Below are 22604 nucleotides of genomic sequence, written 5' to 3' on the forward strand. Positions count from 1 at the left end.
AATCACATCAAATCAATAGTATCAATCACAGGCACAACAAAGGGTAAACACAGCTCACAAATGGCAAAAGATGTGCAATGTAATGCAATGAAATGTCAGGTATAGTGAAGCATATCTATCCTAATGATACACTTCTGCTGACTAGCAAACAGGAACCCATAGGGGACTCACATGGTCTATGTATCCGTCGGAACCATTTTCCTTCGGCACAAATATCAATCACCGGAACCATTTCCCTTCGGCATAATCATCAATTGCCGGAACCATTTTCCTTAGTGCAATCATCAATCGCCGGAACCATTTCCCTTCTGCATCGCCGAAACCATTTTCCTTTGGCATCATCATCATTTCAATTCATCATAGTATATCAGAACCAATGCAAATAAGCAATGTTCATACAAGTCACCATAACATAATGATATCAACAACAATTCACATCTCATACCAATATAATCATTTCGCATGTCCATAATATGTCAAAGTCATCATCACATCGATCACACAAATATAAGCCTTCAAATTGTCATTTTATTATCCCTCTTCTTTATTATTAAGAGCAATCACATTAATCAAAGAACCCGAACCAATTTTCATTACTCTTCAACACATATAAAAGGAAATATGATATTCTACAAGCTTAAACGAAGGTTAAGAAGTTCACTTGCCTCAGTTTCAACCACAACTACTACGAAACTTAGGCCTCTTCTTTACGTCGACTCTCTGAATCAACAAAATTTAGTCAAATATGAATTCTCAGTAAGAATACGAGCATAACGACATCCAAATCATTAATTTTAAAAATCGAGCTGAAATCGACCCAAAAACTCACTTCCGAAAACGAAGAGGTAAATCTAGAAATTTTGGATGAAAACATTTTTCACTGCATAAGGAAACTATTAGTGAAAACTGTTTTGAAAATAGGTTAAAATCAACTCATAATCATCAATTTAGGAAAAACTTGGGTTCATGAAAAGCCCCCCAAAATTTAGGGTTCACAATGATGAATTAAAGGCCAAAACCAAGATATAATGAATGGGTACTAACGAATTTGAGTAGAAAACACTTACCCAATCGATTTTCCTTGAAACACCCTCAAGAAATCGCCTCTACCGAGCTTTAAAGACTCAAAATGGTGAAAAAGGGCTAATTCCCGACTTTTTAGGAAGAACACTGCTCAGGCAGAACTTGCTCATCATGATGGCGACTCCTAATCACGCAATTGCAATGAGTTATAGAGTCAACTCATTAATTGACTCTCGTGATGGAACTCAAGCAATCACGATGCATGACTAACAGACCCTTCGCGATTACGACTAAGGCCCACGCGATCGCGACTGAGGCCCACGCAATCGCGAATGAGGCCCACGCGATTGCGAAGCACAATGCCACTCACTCATGCAACGCACCCTAATGCACGACTAATAGACCCTTCGCGATCGCGACTAAGGCATATGTGATCGCAAAGCACAATGCCACTCACTCACGTGATCGCACACTCAAACACAAAAGTTCCCGAATGGACCCTCAGAATTCGTTTGGAATACCGCGCACACAAACCATATATTCTACCCTACTAAATTTGACATTCTGAACTCAATGAAACCGTCGAAATTCAAATTCGATGTCTTCTTAATCCAAAATTAATTTAGTCGCAATCAAACTAGTTTAGGACTGAAAAGACCAAAACGCCCTCAGATCTTCTGAAAAATACACTGAAACTCTTTCTACACCTAAAATCATCCCCCGAATCCAACAAAGTTGTCAAAATTCCATTTCGAGCATTCGAACTCCGAATGTTGACCAAAATCAAACTCTAGGATCAAAAACACTACAAATTCTTACTTAGGACCTCAAATCTACGATACCACTCCAAATTTAATTCCGTCAATTGTTCTAGACCAAATTCCACATTTCGGAGCTGATGGAATTGATGAAATACCATTTTGAGACTCGTAGCTCCAATTGGTACTAAATACCACTTTTGAACAACTTAAGACTTCAAAACTCAACAACTTTCAAAAATCTAGACATTCCAAGGAATTTCCCAAAACCAACACCAAACACTGATCAAAAATGACTCGCGGCAACTATCAGGAGGGGATAAAATGGTCATTTTATGAAAAACTCCAAAAATGACCTTCAGGGTCATTACAATTTTATACATCATCTTTTTGTCAAATGTTTTAATAATTTTATGATATTATATTTATAATATTAATATTTTTGTCAAACATGCATTTCATGATATTCATGAAAATCATCTACTTTTAATTTTTATGATTAATTTAATTAAAATATACTAATTTGAAAAATATAAATCAATTATTTTTTATAATATTAGTTAATAACATATGTTTATTAATTAATATATTTTCAAAAGACAATATGTATCTTAATATTTAATTTAATATCATTTATAAAGGCCCTTATTTGTCTAATATAAAATTTTTATTTTAGATAATTAACTTTTATTTTTAAATTTTTATATAACCTTATGATTGCACTTGTTAACCAAACAGTACACTTATAATTACACTATAATTATATTGTGGCAAATAAAATGATCATCGTAATTACTAAATTGTGTAATTATTAAGCTGATAATTACTACTCTAATAATTACACCAATTCAAGTTACCAGATGGCTTTCCAAACAGACTCTTAATATGGACTAGAGGGAGTACTATAAGATGAAAGCCAAGTTCTCATGCTTCCCCTCAAATGCTTAAGAGCATCACTCATAAGAGCAACCGCCAAGCTTGTACACACAAATCCCTCTCGAACCTACTTGGTACTTTTTGATTATCCATTTGGTATTCAGTATTCATATTGAGATTCAACTAAATTATGATTCATGGTAGAGAATTCCACATTGAGAGGCAAAACGCTTTCAAACAAAGGTGACTTCATACCCAACATGATCAAACCCAAAATATTTGATTAAGGATGAAAAAATACTTACTGCTGCATGTTGTATGTCACGACCCAACCCCGTAAGCCGTGACTGGGGTCCGATCTGGACCCTCCGTATACATATCTATCAGTTGTGGTCACATTGAACTGTAAATAAATAGTATCATGTAACAAAGCCTCATTGGGCGATAACATTTTCATAAACCTGTAGCCCTTTTCATTTGTACCACAACACGATAGGGCACGCAAGCCGACAAGGTTGCCATAACATAATAACATATATCATATATCATGTAGACCCAGCTGAATCAAACTGACATACACAACCCACATATACATGTCTGCAGACCTCTAAACATATGAATGACAACATATGGCGGGACAGGGCCCCCGCCGTACCCCTGAATGGACGAAATAATTTTTATACATCTGTGGACAGTACCAAAAACTAGGCCCCGATACAATGGAGCCTCTTCCAACTGAGCTGCATGGAATCCTAAGCTGACGGACTCCCAAAATCTGTATATGTACCTACGGGCATGAACGCAGCCCCCCGAGAAAGGGGGTCAGTACGATATATGTACTGAATATGTAAAACACAATATAATACAACTGGAAGCATATCTGAGATACAAAAACAGGGGATAAGATATCAATTCAGAAACCTGTACCTGTACTTGGTGAATTACAAAAACATGCATGTTCGAGTCATATCATATAGCCGGCCCTTTCGGGGGTCCGGTGAATCATCTCTGTAAAATCATCTCTGTAAAACCATCATGGCCCCAGTGCCATCACCACCTTATTACAACACATCATCATATATCTATACACGTATCCTGGCCCTCTATTGAGGGACTCAGGGAATAATGCAGTGAACTGTGCACGAGAACATATCCTGGCCCGGGACTCAGGGAAAGATGGGTCACAGTATACACGAGTAGAGTAATGAGCAACTATATGCAATTTAAATCATTATCGAAGACTCAACCGTAGAAGAAAATTAAGCTATTGTCTGAGAATCGGGATTGTAATGTAATCACCTTAAATGCCCTTTAAATGCCATTAGGGGCTATACTAGTTAGTGTTTCGGGGTCCTTAGACACGTACTAAGATAATGTTAACTGCTTAAGGACTCCAGAATACATGTTTTCATATAGTCCTTACAACTAGGAGCCCGTATATTCATTAAGTCCTTAGTATAGGTAAGGCTCAAGGAAAGTAGCTTAACTGTTATAAAAGTTCGTTACCCAAAAGTGAATAAAAGACACTTAGAAATGGAATTACTTCAGAGATCACATCATTGTTTACTTACCTCTACGACATGCCAAAAGAAGAGAAAGAATAGGCTTTACCTACAACTAAGACATGCCAGAAGAAGAAAGAGAATAAACTATATATAGTCTGTACTTTCCTTTATGGGATCTGCATACACATATTTCATACTCGGCCCATCATGGGGCTCAGTGAATCATTATGGCATCATAATCTCACTTTCGTACTAAATACGTATCAAGGAAAATGAGAGATAGCTTTCCACACACTAGTGTTTAACACGTAGAAGCCTTACTAGGCAATACTCAATCCTTGCAGAAATTCCAATACTAAGCAGTGGATAGGGGTTATGAGGCATACTTGGAGTTTTGGGAATGGAATTATCCCCATATTCCACACACAATTCACTTAAGGCTAAAACTTGCCAAAAGGAAAGAAAGATAGTTGTACGAACTTATACCAAAACATGCCAAGAGAAAGCTTTACATACCTCTTGGGAGTTACCTTTTATCCTGCTCGCCTCGTCGTCTTCTAAACCTATTCAATATAAAGTAATACGAATATCAACTACTCTTAACTTTTCAGTATCTGAGGTTACGCCTTAATGTTAATGGAATCTATTCCCTTAGTCGTTTCCTCGACTAGTTCTTTAGTTTGTTAAGGCGTTAACGAAAATTGGGCAGCACCTCCCCTATAATGTGCCCTATCCAAATTTCCAATTAGGTCCCTAAGACCTACAGCCAACCAACAACAACAACCTGCAGCAATTCATACCAACAATATACAACATAAACTCCAAACGACTTATTCAAAAAGATGATATCAAATAGGGTGTCTAGTCTTTATTTTACAACGCCTTTAATTATACGCAACGGGGGGTCATGTGGACTCAACCAGAAGCACCCTAACCCACATTAGAACATATTTAGGCCCTGCAACAAGACACCACACCCCTGCAGCAGCAACTCACAAGAACAACGCCTTACCCTGACGACAATTCGACTATAACGACTACACTTTAGTTTATTCCGAACGCCAAGTATTCTAATGATATTTACACACTTCCAGCCACCTATAGGGCGTGTAACATGCTCCATCAGAACACATAAAGCTCAAATTTAAAGAAGAAACCTTACCTTACGTTAAACTTGTCAAACTCGCCAAAACTATCCAAAATGTGAAATCTGGACAGCTTACTGTTTTACCTTGTCGCTTCGTTTCGAAGGGGTAATGGAGGGAAACAGGATTTACGTCCTTCATGAAAGTTATATACATGTGTATTAGGGTCGCAAAAAATTTCGAATCATCCCTACATCAATTTTGTACAAAAAGATACGACCAAAATACTTACAGTTGTCCGTGTAGAATTTCCAAAACCAAATCTGAGCAGTACCTCCTCTACGCTTCATCACCATTTTTCGAGCTGATAAATGTAAAACTGGATTTTGGAGTCTGAATGAAAGTTATAGACCCATGACCTTTCCAAAACATATTAAATCACTCGAAACGAATCTGTACACAAGAAGTTATACCAATATTACTAACCACTGTCCCTTCCAAAAACGGGTTTGTTAACTAGCGTTTTCTCTTATTTTCTCTTCCAAATTCCAATTGCAAAGCTGGAGTTTTACTTCCATGAAGGTCTTAAAATACATATATACGTATCCACGTACTTAAGGTACACCGTATATAATTAATTCACGGAAGAAAATTGGAAAACTAACCTTCAAACTTCAAGAACCATGGCTGCTTCCCTATTTCTCTCCCTCACGTTTTTTTTTCTCTATGTTGGCTGATGTTTTGATGGATAAATGAAGTATATGATATATATCAACATATATATGTGGCTTTAGGGTATGACACGTGTCAACCCCAAGAGGTGACACGTGTCCAGCCCCTATTGGGCCATCGTATCATGCTGCCAATTATGGGCTGCCACGTGGCAGTGGGGTACACCCCCCCCCCAAGAAGGTGGGTCGCCTACTTTCTTGAGGTGCTGCCACGTGTTGCTTCTTCATTGGCTACCATGTGTCGTCTTTTTTTCCCTTCCTCGTGGGCTCGTAATCTCGTCTTATTTTATGTACCTATGTAATCCGTGCTACGTAAGTTTGATATATGCTTAAGTAGCTCAAGTGCATATGACTTTTAACTTAGTAGCTTACATAGGTAAATCGAGTCCTACGACTCATTACTTGGCCTCCAATTCCTTCCGGACTCTTATGATTTCATCTCCAACCTTCTCTAGTATGGGGTATCACATTCTCCCTTCCTTAGAGCCGTTTGATAGTGTTGTAACTTAAGTGGGTCACATGCTAGCTTCTAAGTAACTTAAGGGACATTCCGAGTTCAAAGATGTGGGGTGTAACATTGTATTTGTTTGAATAAAGAAGAAAAAATATCGAAATTGTGGGCATTTGGTTGGTGAAAGTCAAGAAAGAAGGCTAATGGTTTTCACACATTTTATCAAATATGGTGGCATAAATGTGTTCATAAGCACCAATCATGGCTCTAAATTGCCTATAAATAGGCATCTCCCCCATGAACACATAACAACAAAAATCTAGAGAAATACATGTGAGATTTAGCAAAAATTTCTCTTGGAGATCTCTTGGGTGTAGTATTTTAGGTATTTGGGTGTGTGAGAAAAATTTTGTGTATTATATATGATTGTAACAATTTTTATATAGTGAATATTTTGTTGGATGGTCCGTGGTTTTTCTCCAATTGGAGAGTTTTCCACGTTAAATCTTTATGTTGTTATTCTCTTTAAATTTCTCTATTATTTTCTGCTTGAAGGCAGTCCGAGGTGGAAATTAGAGCTTTTGGTGTAGAATAATTCTTTTAAAATTTCAGTATACTCTGTGGTTGCAGCTTTGTCTGATCTTCCACATCAGAAAAAATTTCTGAATTAGAATTATTGTTTTCAGCTTGTGCAGTTTGCTATTCTAGTGGAGCTGCTTTGGGGTACTTGTATATTTGACAATAGTGGAAATAAGTACAATCTAAAGAGGTTTTGGCTAAGTAAAGACTTGGTACTTAAGTGTATCCATTGTGATCCACCTCTCTTTCCTAGAAACTAATTTTAGTGGGTACTTTTTATTGCTATTGTCTATTTATTAATACTGGTAAGCAAGGTGGAGACAAAATTTGAGATTGAGAAATTTGATGGGAGAATTAATTTTGACTTGTGGCAAGTGCAAGTCAAGGATGTGTTAATCTAATATGAATTACACAAGGTGTTGAAAGGGAGACCAACTAGCTGAAAAGATGACAAGGGTTCAGAAAAATCTAAAAGCAGTGGAGACTCGAAAAAAAAAATTAGTGATGAAGAATAGGAAGAGCTAGACATGAAAGCGGCAAGTCAGATTCGCTTGTGTTTAGCTAAAAATGTTCTTGCTAATTTGATTGGATTGTCTACAACAAGGGAGTTGTGGGAGAAAATTGAAGAATTGTACCAAAGCAAAAGTATTTCAAATAGGCTATATTTGAAGGAGCAATTTCATAAATTGCAAATGGATGAAGATATAACTATTTCTGATCATCTGAGTGTCTTGAATGAGATTGTTTCTAAATTGGAATCTATTGGAGTGAAAATTGATGGTGAAGACAAGACACTTCTACTCATCTGGTATCTTCCATCTTCCTATAAGCACATGCAACTCATTTTAATGTATGAGAAGGAAATTGTAATTTTTTTGAAAGTGACGAGCAAATTGATTTCTGAGGAAAAAATATTGAAGAATGGAAATGAAAAATCTCAAGAAAATTTAGCTCTTGTTGTTAAAGGAAAATGGAAGCAAAATAATAGCTCCAAGAAGAAGGTCGCTTGCTGGGATTGTGATCAACTGGGACATGTTAAGAGTAAATGTCCAAATAATAGGGCTAGTTCGGCTGGAAGCTCCAAGGGAAATGTTGTTATCTCCCTAGAAGAGGGGATGATATTCTTTTGTAAGAAAGATGAAAATCCTCATGGCATGAATGCTACTTTTACAATTGCCATGGAAGATGATGTTTAATTGGTAGCTGGTCCACAAGTTTGCACATGGGCATTGGTTGATAGGTGATGCAAGGTGTGTGGTGGAAAGGATGTCGATGGCTAATGAACTCTTAAGAAATCAACAAGAGGATTGCACCATAAGTTATTAGTAAGTTTTTCGACATGAGCCGAAATTGAAATTCTTGAAATTATGAAGTGATTTCAAATGAAAATTCTTGAATTAATTTTTCAATCTGAGTGGATGTACTCTTTATGGTGGGGGTATGATAATTCTTGATATTAGAATTATGATTGTCGGTAGCAAACAATGTAAAGGTTGTAGCTGCACATGGTTGGCCGAGTTTAGAATCAGGTGGAGAACTGATTCTGTTATGTGCAGTTGGATAACTGCAAAAGCCAACGAGTTATATTTTTCTTCTTTTTAAAGGTGGAGATTTGTTATATTTGTTTGAATGAAGAAGATAAAATGTCAAAATTGTGGGCATTTGATTGGTGAAAGTCAAGAAAAAAGACTAAAGTTTTTCACACATTTTATCAAATATGGTGGCATAAATGTGTTCATAAGCACCAACTATGGCTCTAAATAGCCTATAAATAGACATCTCCACCATGAACACATAACAACAAAAATCTAGAGAAATACATATAAGATTTAGAGAATTTTTCTCTTAGAGATCTCTTGGGTGTAGTATTTTAGGTATTTGGGTGTGTGAGAAAAACATTGTGTATTACATGATTGTAACAATTTTCATCTAGTGAATATTTTTCTTGGTGGTCCATGATTTTTCTCCAATTAGAGAGTTTTTCACGTTAAATCTTTTGTGTTGTTATTCTCTTTAAATTACTCTATTATTTTCTGTTTGAAAGAGATCCGAAAGGGATGGAAAAACAGTCGGTACCTTTTTTCCCAACACTGCACACAACATCCTTTGTTGGTTACCCATGTACCTAGTACTGATAGATCTTGCTTACGACAGAAATATTCCACTTACAGGTTCGGTAGAGACACAAATCCAAATCCTATACTTATGTCAAAAAAACTACATAACATGTATAGTTGAATTATCAAAAATCCGACAACTTTCTTATGTTAAAAATCTAGAATCCATAAACTCAAATCCTAACTTCGCCTCTACGTATAAAGATTTAGGCAGATGGAACAAAATCATCTAATGTCTTTTGTCCTTGATGTGTTTGAACCCTCGTCTTCCATGATCTTCCCACACTTCATTGGCCCCTGGACTGAAATATTATATCCTCCGGTGAAAAACCATTGACTACTATGGGATGAAAGCCAAAGTAATTTTGCTTCCCATGAAATGCTTTACGGCATCACTCATAATAAAAGCAACGTCAAGTTTATAAGTACAATTCCCATGAGCAATTGTGGAATCAACCATGTACCTGTTACTGATAAACCTTGCTTGCAACAGAAACAAGTTTAGCCTTTTAGGCACTTGCTGAGTTAATTTATCTGTGACATCTGCAAGAGAAGTGATGTATCTATTTGCCTGCTACTAAATAAATAAATAAATCTCCATCTAAGTTTGTTTACTGCTCCCCAAGTGCAAGACTGAAGGACTCTGAGCTACTTGGTACCTGATAAAAAAATCAAATTAAGAAAAGGATGTCTTTGACAAATAATGGGACGGGACGAGGCGGATTTAGTCTCCCCTGCTAAAGTTGTCCTGCCTCATTTAGATTCAGTGACCCCCCCCCCCCCCTTCTGCCCCGTTTAGCCCCTATTTACATATTTTTGTTCACGTTATCAAATAAAGAAAGTGAAATGAAACACCTGTAAATCTATACTAAGCAATTTCCAAGGTTAGAAAAATAAATTACAAATCAGAAAGCGCACAATTTTTTTAAAAAAAAAAAAGAAACAGAATACGAAGAAGAAGAACAGTAACAGAAGTCAAAATTTATGAATTAATTTGCAGGTTTGGAAGAAGCAGAAGGAACAACAGCTTTGAAGATCCTACCAAAGGCATTCTCAATGCTACAGTTTGAAGATCCTACCAAAGGCATTCTCAATGCTACAGTTGAACTTTTGTGGATCAGTGAGGCCCTTCTCTGTTCCCTCTGCCACCCTACCACCTGCCTTGCCTCATTTAATTTTTGAGAATAAAAGTTTTGACCCACCTCGCCCTGCCCTATTTAAACCCCTGTTTAGCCTTTGCCCTGCCCCTATTGTCATCCCTATAACTACAGACTCAAGGCAGTCCCTGCACCACGACACTCATTTGGACAACCAAAAACAAGGGGGAAACAATGGGGGGGGGGGGGGGAGGGGGGGGAGATAGAGCTAGTGCATTAAATTCCATTTGACATAACTTCAAAAGTCAAAAAAGATGATCTCAAATATAAGCTTGAATTGACCAAAGTTAGAATCAATGTCAAAAACACTTGTAGTCTACTTGATTAACTTCATTGCAGAGTACTAAAAGCTCCAATGAAATTTCATTAAGCCTTCCACTTGCGACACTTCTTTGCAGAGGGTCCAAGATTTAGCATCTGAATTTATTCTAGCCTTAATGAGTCAAACCTGTTTTTTTTTCTAAAAACTGAGTCGACGGTTATTTAGCAAAGCAAATGACAAGAATAATATGACTTCTATTCTGCAGATTATAGGCTATTAAAAAGAATGAGTCAAAAGTGATTGTCCACTAAAAACCATAAAGATCACAACACACAGTATTCACAAAACTCATATTCCCCTAAAGGTGGGATAAATCCACAGCATATATTCCATATTGAAGCCTCTTAACTCCAAGTCCAAGGTTACATGAAGGGCAGTTTAAAACATGTAAAAATACGAGACATACAGAGTTTTGGTTGCCGAAAGGATGAAAGATAACAAAGCTGAAAAATCAGTTCCATCATAAGTCCGACCAAATGCCAGTTATAAGTTATAACCTGGTTATGCCAGTTTCACTGGTTGACTGATAATTGGATTAATTGTCCTCACAGCCACCCCAATACTGTAGTTGTTCACTACTGAGTACTAAAAATTACACCATCCTTTGTCTTAGACTAATAATTAGTATGAAGTATGACCATAATTCTTTTTGTAATTTTACCCTAACGAGATTAGGTCATGTTGAAGATATGTCTTAGGATATTGCAAAAATAAAACAACTAGCTACATTTTCCCTAAAAGATTTCTTTTACAGAAATTCAGTTTATGAGTAGCTAACTTTTAGGATTTTTCAATTATTTTTATTAGGAGTTGGTTTATTTTTTTTTATTATTTTAGTTTATTTTTGTTATTATTTGAATTTTACTGATAAGTTTCGTAGCATATTTTTCTATTTTCTAGTTAGAAATTATAGCTATAAATGTATGTCTGTGAATTATTAATAAAATAATTCCCCTTGACAACACTGCGATAATTTTTCTCTCAAAGTCTTTCTCTGTTATTTTCTTAATTTCTTTATTAAAAACCCAACAATTGGTATCTAAAGCCATTTTCTTGAGGGACTTGTGAGTGAGAGATGAATTCCGAAAATAGCTTTTCTCAGATAGCTCCTCCTATTTTTGATGGTGAAAATTATCATCTCTGGGCATAAGAATGGAGACTTATCTTGAGGCTTTAGATCTTTGGGAGGCCGTGGAAGAGGATTATGATGTTCTTCCACTGCCCAATAATCCCACGGTGGCCCATATCAAAAACCAAATGGAAAACAAAATCAGAAAATCAAAGGCTAAAGCAACTTTGTCTGCTGGTGTGTTTGCAACAATTTTCACGAGAATTATGGCTCTCAAATCAGCAAAAGAAATTTGGGACTATCTGAAGGAAGAATACACAGGAGATTGAAAGAATACGGGGGATGAAAGTGTTGAATTTGATAAGGGAATTTGAGTAGCAAAAGATGAAGGAATCTGAGACCGTCAAAGAGTACTCAAACCAACTTCTTGACATTGTTAATAAGGTAAGATAGCTTGGCACTAAATTTAAAGATTCAAGAATTGTTGAAAAAATTCTTGTTACGATGCCTGAAAGATACAAAGTTTCTATAACTATCTTGAAAAACACAAAAGATTTGTCCAAGATTATCTTGACAAAATTATTAAATACATTGCAGGCACAAGAGCAAAGGAGGCTTATGAGGCAAGATGACATGATTGAAGGAGCATTAGCAGCTAGCCACAAAACTCAAAGCAAGGGTAAATTCTTGAAGAATTACCCACCTTGTCAGCACTGTGGCACAAATGGACATCCTCCATATAAATGTTGGAAGAGACTAGATGCACAATGCAAGATTTGCAAACAACTTGGTCATGAAGCTGTGATTTGCAAAAATAAATTTCAAAAAAATTATGCAGTTGCCCAAGTCACTACCGAAGAAGAAGAAGACCACTTATTTGTGGCAACCTACTATGTAACAAAAAAATCTAATCTTTGGATGATTAATAGTGATTGTACAAATCACATGACATGACAGAAATCATTTTAAAAAGTTTTTCTATGGAAAATAAGAAAGTCAGAATTGAAAATGGTGACTATATTCCTGCAAAAGGCAAAGGGGTCTATTGAAATCAATTCAAGGTTAGGTACAAAAGTAATTTCAGATGTCCGTTACGTGTCTGATATTGATAAAAGTTTGTTGAGTGTTGGCCGCTAATGGAAAAATGGTTTATATTATTGTTTGGAGACAAATATTGTCGAATCTTTGATTCCAATAAGCAGGAAATTTTACAAGTTGAAATGAGAAGTAAAAACTTCTCATTTAATCCAATAGAAGATGCACACAAGCCTTGCAAGACGAAAGATGAATTGGCAGATTTATTCACGAGGTCAATTTCAAATGAGACTACAATCTACGATTCCTGATCCAAGAAGGAATGTTAAAGAGATGTCTTAGAATATTGCAAAAATAAAACAAATAGCTACATTTTCTCTAAAATATTTCTTTTACAGAAATTCAGTTTGAGTAGCTAACTTTTAGGATTTTTAAATTATTTTTATTAGAGTCCTGTGTGGCTAGAATTTAGGAGTAAGTTTCTTTCTGTCTGTTATTTGAATTTTACTGATAAGTTTAGTAGCATATTTATCTATTTTCTAGTTAGAAAGTATAGCTATAAATGTATGTCTGTGAATTATTAATAAAATAATTCTCTTTGACACCACTGCAGTATTTTTTTTCTCAAAGTCTTTCCCTGTCATTTTCTTAATTTATTTATTAAGAACCCAACACGTCAACACACAGCATTAAAGATGAGGAAAGATCTATTATCTGCTTGACAAAATGAAAAAATGAATGAACCTTCCATTATCATTGCTCAAAAAAGATAACTATTGCTACAGTAAGCAGTCTTAGATGATCCAAAATGAAAGAATGATAATACGTTCCACATCATTTCCCACATAGATAATTATTGCAGTAAACAGAACCTTGGATTCCCCCTGCACCTTTGTTAGTGTTGTATCTGTTATTCATATGACGCCCTAAAAGTATTATCTACAGTTCAATCTGCTCAAGTAAAGTTAATTTTAAAAAATCCTGTGGTTAACGCTCATGTCATTATCGCCACGTGAATGAGTTGCACTTCACTAAAGTAAGCCTTACCTCTACTATTTCTAATCTTCGTGTTGAACTATATATACTGTTTCCCCTAGTTTGTCGCCTGTGTACTGAAGTTGGATGAATATATTCAGATTTCTAATCAGAGAAACAAGGCCCGAGTGCTTCAAAGAGTTGATGGTTTCCATAGGAAAGCCCCTTCTAGATAGCTTCTTTATCTAAATTGACAGGGAATCCTTCAATGACATGCCACGAAGAAAATCAATAGAAGACGAGAAAAATACTATTCAGTTACATTATCTCAGGCTCAGTTCAGGGATGCTGAGGGCACTAGGAACAAGAAAAGGAACTATTTTATCCATCAGGTAGGGCATCGTGCCAGAAAGCATCAACAATTTATAGCAAGCAAAAACTCCAATGGAAGGAACACACTATTGGTATTTATGGGCCTTTGTTCATATTAAGCAACAACAATTAAGAGGAAGGAAAAGCACAAGTTGATAAAATTCTGGACATGATAGCTGCAAGTATTGGTATGTGCATGCTATGTCTATCTGTTGGTCATTTCTGACACTGACTTTTTGCTAAGTCACTTTTACGAGGATGTCTTTCGGGTGGAGATCATGTGTATATATATATATATATATATATATATATATATATAAAAGAACCATACATGAATTCAAACGACGACTTTCCAAAGCATTGCAACAAATTGTCTTGAATCAGTTTACAGAACTTACAGTAGTGGGACAAAAGCTGTAGGTGAATTCCTGAGAGACAAGCTTCAGCACATTGAAGCAGAAGCCAGGTTTGCATCTTGGAGTCTTCATTGACTTGAACATAAAGATGGTTGCCTTGGTGGTAGACGATATTCACAGTCTTCTGTGTCCTTCAATCTAAAAGTCAAAAAATGTATTTCTCATCCTGACAATTCATTATCAGAGACTTTTCTTTTTTCGAAAGAAAATGATCAATCGAGTATCAATCAAGCAGCAACAAAATGATCAAATAAAGCAAAGTGTTGTTCACTCTAAAGAAGGTGGATTCATTGAACTTCCAGAGATGCTACCAACAAAAAGTGTTTTCAGATTGCATGGTGTCCAGATTTCACTTTAGAAAGAAAGAATAGGCTTCAAGCTTGATTCCTTCCACAAGCTTGCAACTTTTTAACTGGTCTTGGACCTTTGCGGCTATATTACCAATTGTATTGTCTAAGAACAAGTCTAACAAAACTCTGGTATGTATTGGGAAACAGGTTTATAATCAAGTAAAAAACACAAGCAATTTCATAAAGAAAAGAAGTTTTTAATCAAGTCGAAATATTAAACATTTCCTCACAGAAACAACCATCATTCACCATAACCTCCTTGCGTGTGTGTGTGTTGTGTGAGTGTGTGAGAGAAAGGTATCAAAGATTATAGACTCATTAGCTGTAGAAACAAAGCATCAGAAGTAACAAAAGCGTGTTTTCTGCTTGTGGAAAAAAAAATTCTTCATGACAGATTCACTAGGGGCTAGTCTGCATAGAATGCTTGCTTTCTAGCATAGAAACATTGCCCACCAAACAACTTTATATACAAATTCAAAGAATATAGGGAAAATATCGAGAGAGCCAGTATTTGGAGTTCCAGTTTACGTATTGTGAAGAGCAGCTCCCAGCAGCGGAGTTTAAAGAAACCCAGGTCTCTTTTCTTTTCTTTTCTTGGTGAGTTAGGGTATTGAATTTGATCATGCAAACTCACAATGATTCACCTCTGAGTTGTAATTTTCAATCAATTTACTTGCTCAAAAGTTATTGTTTGTGTGGTGTGGTATTTACTTTTACTCTTCGTTTTAGACGCTATGCTATATCTATTGTTTCGTCTCTCTTGAAGCTGATACATTTGAGCTGAGGCTCTTTCGGAAATAGCCTCTCTACCTCCATGAGGTAGTGGTAAGGTCTGCATACACTTTACCATCCCCAGACCCCACTAGTGGGATTTCACTGGGTATGTTGTTGTTACTTGCTCAAAAGACATTGGGAAGCAGGCTTTAAAAATGAAGAGCATATTGCCACTTGTGGCTGCTTATGAATGTCTAAGACACTTCTTCAGAGGAAAATTATATCCATTTAATGTAGCTACTAATCTCAAGGTTCTGCTCAATCCCAACATAATACAGAAGCAAGACCATCCCTAAAAGGGAGCGGAAAAGAATTTTGTCATGTTGGCAATGTCTAAACACCATAACTTGCACCAATCACCCCTAGAGTATGAAAGAGGGAATTCAAAGAGAAACTCTGGAACAAATATCTGTGGTGAAAGCATAATCTTGTCTTGTAGAACCCAATATAAACCATCCCAATCTGATGTCTTTCTTAAATTTGATCATAGATGTATGCTCTATAGTGGATGTGTGTGTGTTGGTGTGACTACACTAAAGGAGAGAGGGGAGGGAGAGACCCCAAAGTAAAAGTAATTTTTCATAAGGAACTAATAGTTTTTCACAAGCACTTTCATGACAGTTCAAATGTTTTCTGGCCTAACGCTAAAATTAGCATAGAACTTCTAAATTAAGAATATATCAGGTTTAGTTGTCCACAGATAGAGCTTTCAAAATCGAGGAAAAATTGCAAAATGTGTTAACTTTCAAACTACCACACAGCATAAATTATTCTCCAAAACCCTACGAAGTTGGCTTGACAATCAAAGTAAACCTAGAATCCCAGAGGTCTTGAGATCAAATTCCACTCCCTCCATCCTCTGGCCAAGCTTACCTTTTCCTCAATAGAAAAGAGAACTACCACATGAACAAGCTAAACAAGTTCCATGCAGTAGAAACAGTTGCAACTTAGTTTATGTGTGTGTTAGTCAGCAAATTATACCTTCACACACAAGAAGGGGGGAGTTGATGGAAACCTGGATTATTTTTTTCTTTTTGGTCAGAAAAAAAGACCTCAAGAGTTCCTCTTATAATTACCTCAGATATCCAGTCAAATGATTAGGTATACGAGTACTACATAGAACTCCATCTCTCTAACTCCAAGAGCTTTAATACTATCAACTGTTTGAGAAGGAAGGTACATACATTTATTCCCTTTATAATTCATTGTGTATGCAACAAACCATTAACAATGTAACTGAACAAAAAATGGTCATAGACTAGATGGAATTCTGCACAAGATATACCTAACAGTCATCCTCCTATGTAAGACAAGTATTGCATTATTCCATTTAAATTGCCTAGCTAGCTCATCATGAAAGAAACTAGGAATCCTCCTTTCACCCTTATATTATCCAGGGAAAAGGGTCAAATATACGCTTGAATTATTCAAAATGGGTCTGTTTTACCCTCCGTCACATTTTTGGCTCAAAAATGCCCTCCAACTAGCAAAATGACTAAAAAATACCCTTCTCTCTAATGGCTGCTTCAAAACAAGAAAAAATGGGCCAAAGTTCTTTTAAAAAACGAATCGGGGAGTGGGGGGTTCAAAGTGTGATTCATTTAATAACACATAAGAAAATAAGTAGTAAAAACATTTTCCATTTTAACAAATGAAAACGATAACACACAAATTCTTTTTCTTCCGGTTTCTTATACATTAGGAATGAATTTTCATTTCTAAACATTTTATCACGTACCCTTTTTACATAACAATTTAAACTTTAATTTTTACATTAATAATAATAGATTTATTTTACTAACTCCGGGAATGATATGATACAAAAAATCAAATTCAATTATACCTTGGTACGTAACATTACTTATCGTAATTTTAAGTCATCTCAAGTTTAACTCGAGGCCATAATAGTTCTGAAAGAAAACAACATAATAAATATTTAGCTGAAAAATTAATGCAGGTAATTGAACTTTATATAAAACATAAAATCAACATTATTTAAAGGTCATCATTTGAAATATTCAAATTAATATCATAATCTCCAATATAAGTTTTTGCTCAACTCTTCACAATTAAGAGCACATGTCCTGAACTTTAAATGGAGGGCAAAACTGTCTTATTTTGCACAGTTCAAGAGGAAAATTGGATCAATTTTTCTTGTTTTGGAGCAACTGTTAGAAAGAAGGGTATTTTTGATCCATTTTGCTAGTTGGAGGACATCTTTTAGCCAAAACATAACGATAGGGGCATATTTGAGCCAAAAAAATAATAGAGGGTAAAACTGACTCATTTTAAATCGTTCAGGGATATATTTGGCCCATTTCCCTATTATCTATTATCTGCTAATGTGATTTTAGTACCACTTAACGAATCCAAATGCATTATCAGATGAAACATAACATTACTTAAAAGAAGCAAGTCCAAGAAAGAAAGATTTGTTTACCTAAGTCACTTAAAAGAATTCTAGACATCAAAAAGTCACTAATGGACCAGAACATATCAATACTCAGGTACATGCAAACTCGCCAAATTCACAATCTGAGAACAATATTAATAAACTAGCAGGCTAGCTTATGTTGGCATCTATATTTGACCTGCTACTCCATGACATGATCTCTGACAGAGTTTGCAAGTTCTTTAATAAACACAAAAGGAAGATGGAAACAGACTCCTGAACGGAAAATCATTTAAGGACAGAAGGAGCAACCTTGCATTCACAATCCCATTTACCTATTTGCATTATATTCTTCCTTGTTTATCATTTCAGAGTCATTATTTGGATGTGCAGTCATCTTACTATCATTTGGCGTCCTTCATGTCACTTTTACACCAAAAGGTAAAAATATGAAAAGGATAGATCTCTTAACGATGCTAGAAAACAGGGTTGGATGTAGCTCATAAGTACTGGGTTCATTAGAACCCAGTATATTCGATACAGAGCATGGATTTATATGTAAAAGCCACAACAGTTCATCAAATGGTAGATCTTAACCCATAAATTTAGCTGTACAATAATTAGGTGCTAAGAACCTTAAAGGTCGAACTTACATGTTTAAACCTGAGTCCGCATCTACCGGAAAAATGTGTTGCTTTCATGCTATCCACCATCAAATGCAGAGAAATGATGAAAATTCTAAAGAAAGCTTGCTATATGCTCCACACTATTCTGAATCACCAAACAACCATATAGATATCTTTTTTGTTTAACCAATTAGAAATTACAAGTATTATTTTCTTTTCCTTAATGATTTACACATGCAAATTTTAGACAATTTCAGCATTTTATTTATAGACCATTGGAATGACAAATCAACAAGGAGAAGAACAGCCTGGTGAGGTTCAAGACCTCAAAATCTAAACACGCAAGCTGAAGGGGAGAGGAAAAGACACAGATAAATTGGTCCTGGACTTTGAATTCCCACAAAAGCTCAACAATATTTACCTAATATATAAATGAAAGAAGGAAAAACAATCTTCCTTTCTTCTTTACACTCATCTATCACTCAATAAACTAGATAGGAGCAAAAGAGAGCACTGTCACAAAAGGGGGAGGGAGTCACCAAGCATGACCTGGCCAGTATGATAGGCTTAGCAATCACTGGGACTGCATAATATTCTAAGAAGAGCGCGCACGAGAAAAACCGGCATGAGAAGAAATTTGAGGACTTACATTTATCATCCAAAATCCTTTAGTAGGCAACAATAGTCATCGCAACCATCAAACCAAAAACAGGGAAAACAAGATTCAAATGAAAACCATGTGAAGGAAACACAGTGCAGACTCTATATGGAGTATAGGGTGGGAGAAAGGTAGAGAAAGTAACAAAAGCATTGAATTTGACTTCAAATATTCAGATATTTAATAATCAGAATTTCCTATTCTACCATATACGCTTAGATGCTGCAGAGAACTTGATGGTTAAATAGCAAAACGATTATTGGAATACATTTTTGACAAAAGCCAACTTCACTATTTGTAGTATAGGTGATAATTAAATAACATAATATAACTTCACCAGGAAAGCAGGAAGAAATTCAATCAATAATCATAGATATTATTGCTAGAGCATAATCACCAGTGATCATAATTATTCCATAACAGCCAATAGAAAATGTCCAAACTACTGAATATCTCCTACTTTATTCATATATATTTTATATAACTGAATAAACTAGAGGAACTTCATTCATTTCTTAATTCTACGAATTTTCCTATGACCCCAAACTTCCAATCTACCTGCAGGACATCCACATGGAGCTCTGAAAATAAGCACAGTGCGTCCATTACGTGGCGCCATCCTCTTCAACTCTGCCTCCAACTCTTTACGTTCTTCCCCCAACTCTAACGGCTTCACTCCATAATTGTAAAACGCATTTGAATTCAAATCCGGATCCAACTGCAAACACTTTATACACTCCTCAGATTCTAACTGTATATCAAATTCAACTGCTTTCCTTAAACCCTGACAATTTGGATTTCCACATTTCCTGGATCTCAAATCAATAATTTCCCAAATTACAATCAAAATAATTATTCCGATGAAAGCCACCATCAATCCAACAAAATATGCTACAGGGGAAGTGTTGATCATCTCGATGAAAACTTCACAGATAATTGGGGAAATTTGGGTGAAAAGTAAATTGAAATAGGGGATTATGAGAAACCCTAGTGATCCAAGTACACAAAGTAGTATAAGTGCATCTAGCGCAGCAAAAGGGGAACGATCAGAGCAAAAGGAATATTTCTGATTATTATATTGTTTTTTGATATTGGAATTGAATTTGTTCATGAGTTTGTGCTGCTCGTATGCCCGGCAAAACTCGATCAAACTTCGGCAATCAACCATTTGAAGGCAGTTCGAATTAAGGGAAGAGTGAATTTGGGTTGACCAGAGAGGTTGAAGTTGAATTGGATTTGAGAAAAATTTGAGAGAATAAGTGAGAGATGAAGAGACTTGAAGAGAGAATCCAGCTGAAAAGATAGGCGTGGATATCGGAGGGAGATCACAAAATGCACACACACAAAGTAAATGTCCCAATATTTAATTAAATGTATACAGACTTTGTTTTATGCATAGAAAGATAGAAATTAATTGATCAGTAAATGAGTAATTAAGAACAAGAATTGAAAAAAATGAAATCCACAAAAACTTGGGAATTTTCTTTTTCAAGAATATTATTGCAACAAAGAAATTGAAAACTTAGCTAAGCTATGAGTGATAAATATATCTATCAATTCAATAAGCGGATAAGTAGAAAAGAAGACTCAAAACAAGGTTGATTGAGACTGTCAACTGCAAGAGAAGAGAAGAGAAAAAGCAAATCGAAAACTTCTAACTTCATTACAGACAGAATATCAAATATATTAGGAATTTATATAAACACAACATCATCTAGACATGAAGATATCCGTAGATAGTGAAGTTTTATTGATAAATTCATATTAAATTTAAAATTCATGATAGATTGACCAAGTCAAATTATTGGTTAATAAAGTCAGATTAATATTTAAGTTAGAATTATACGACTTAAATAAAGTCCAAATTACATTTGGGTTGGCCCATTAAGTGGACAAGGCGAGCCCAACTCATGCACTTCAAGCTCTAGGTCTTCTAAATTATTTAAAGACCAAAATACCCCTAAAACCCTAGCTCATGCCTATATAAAGGGGTTTCAAGAAGAAAAGAAAGGCACACAGAAATACATAGAGAATCCTTGCTCTTGAGTGGTAATCTGCAAGTCTTCTGCATACAAAGAAGTCTTCATCTCCAAGTGTTGAGCCGCAAGTATTCCATCAAATCAAGAACGAAGCAAGACTCTTGAATTGATAATCGTGAAGAGGAGAATTAGGGGATTGCATCTTTCTTTCTTACGATTTCATAAAGATTGTAACTTTCGCACATATTTAAATATAAATATTATTGTTTGCTTGCTATTTTTCCTTTCTTGATAGCTATATTTTAGGGACGAAACTTAGTCGCTTACAAATTGGCACGCCCAGTGAGACAATATTTACCTCTCATCTCTTGTTTTGAAAAATCAAAGTTCAAGAACATTGAGATGACTTCTAAAAAGGTCAACTTGAAATCCGCATTTGCATCTGCATCTACATCCACATCTGCATCTGCAAAAACTGTTGGATTTGCATTCTCTGCTGCTGTGGAAAACATCCTAGATGTTACTTTGGGAAGCATGGAACCTGTCATAAGGAACCAAGCCAAATTGCTAGGACGACAAGCCTCACAAGTGAAATCTAAATCTGATGTTGTCTTTGATTCTTCTCCGAAAGGTGTGAAGTCTCCCGTAAACACTGCAAAAGAAGACATCGCCAAAATGGTTGAGAGGGTTCTTGCCCAATTGAGATTATCTGCGTCTAAAAGGCCCTTCACTTTTGCCAATGATGATGTCTTAAGCATTGGATCTTCTCCGCAAAACATATTTGCATCTCATGTTTGGAAAAATTGATGTTATTCTCCACCATCTACGATCGTGATGCATACGATAGTGGCTAACACTTCATCCGTAGAAGAACAACTTGGTAGCTTGACAAGAGCTATTGAAGGCTTGACCAAATATGTTCAAGACCAATACGCTTAAATTGTTAAGTTAACGGATAGGGTGGAAGGCATGATAGACGAAGAATCCAATCATGCACCTGGAAAAGGTCCACAAGTACAATAGACAGTTGATCGTCCCAAAAAGCAAGTGGAACATGCTAAGGAGATCCAAGTTTCCTCTGAGGAATGATTCCAATCGACCAAATCAAGGAGTTCATCATAGGTACCATTAAAGAGAAGTATGAGGTTGCTTCAAAATTCTCCCTCACATATGCGAGGCCATACACTGCAAGGATTGATAACTTAAAGATGCATGTCGGTTATCAACCCCCAAAATTTTAGCAGTTTGATGGTAAGGAAAGTCCGAAGCAACATTTGGCACACTTCATTGAAACGTGCAACAATGCTGGGACATATGGTGATTACCTTGTCAAATAATTTGTTCGTTCCCTTAA

The 22604-nt window shown here is 35.8% G+C and overlaps 1 protein-coding gene across 2 annotated transcripts; it reads right to left on the bottom strand.

Moving 5' to 3' along the window:
• Positions 1 to 3428: 3428 nt before the first annotated feature.
• Positions 3429 to 20632, bottom strand: LOC129887452 (uncharacterized protein At5g19025-like). 2 transcript variants are annotated; one of them, XM_055962560.1, is made up of 3 exons: positions 19830 to 20632; positions 14454 to 14609; positions 3429 to 3444 (listed from the first exon to the last, which is right to left on the bottom strand). In XM_055962560.1, exons 1-2 carry the CDS (start codon positions 20437 to 20439, stop codon positions 14605 to 14607), a joined length of 615 nt encoding a protein of 204 aa, XP_055818535.1. In that variant the 5' UTR covers positions 20440 to 20632; the 3' UTR covers positions 3429 to 3444; positions 14454 to 14604. The 2 variants fall into 2 exon arrangements, with proteins under 2 accessions (XP_055818535.1, XP_055818534.1); XM_055962559.1 differs by lacking the exon at positions 3429 to 3444 and adding an exon at positions 9131 to 9784.
• Positions 20633 to 22604: the final 1972 nt, after the last annotated feature.

The sequence above is a fragment of the Solanum dulcamara genome, chromosome 4 (genome assembly GCF_947179165.1).
Source record: "Solanum dulcamara chromosome 4, daSolDulc1.2, whole genome shotgun sequence".
Lineage (NCBI taxonomy): Eukaryota > Viridiplantae > Streptophyta > Magnoliopsida > Solanales > Solanaceae > Solanum > Solanum dulcamara.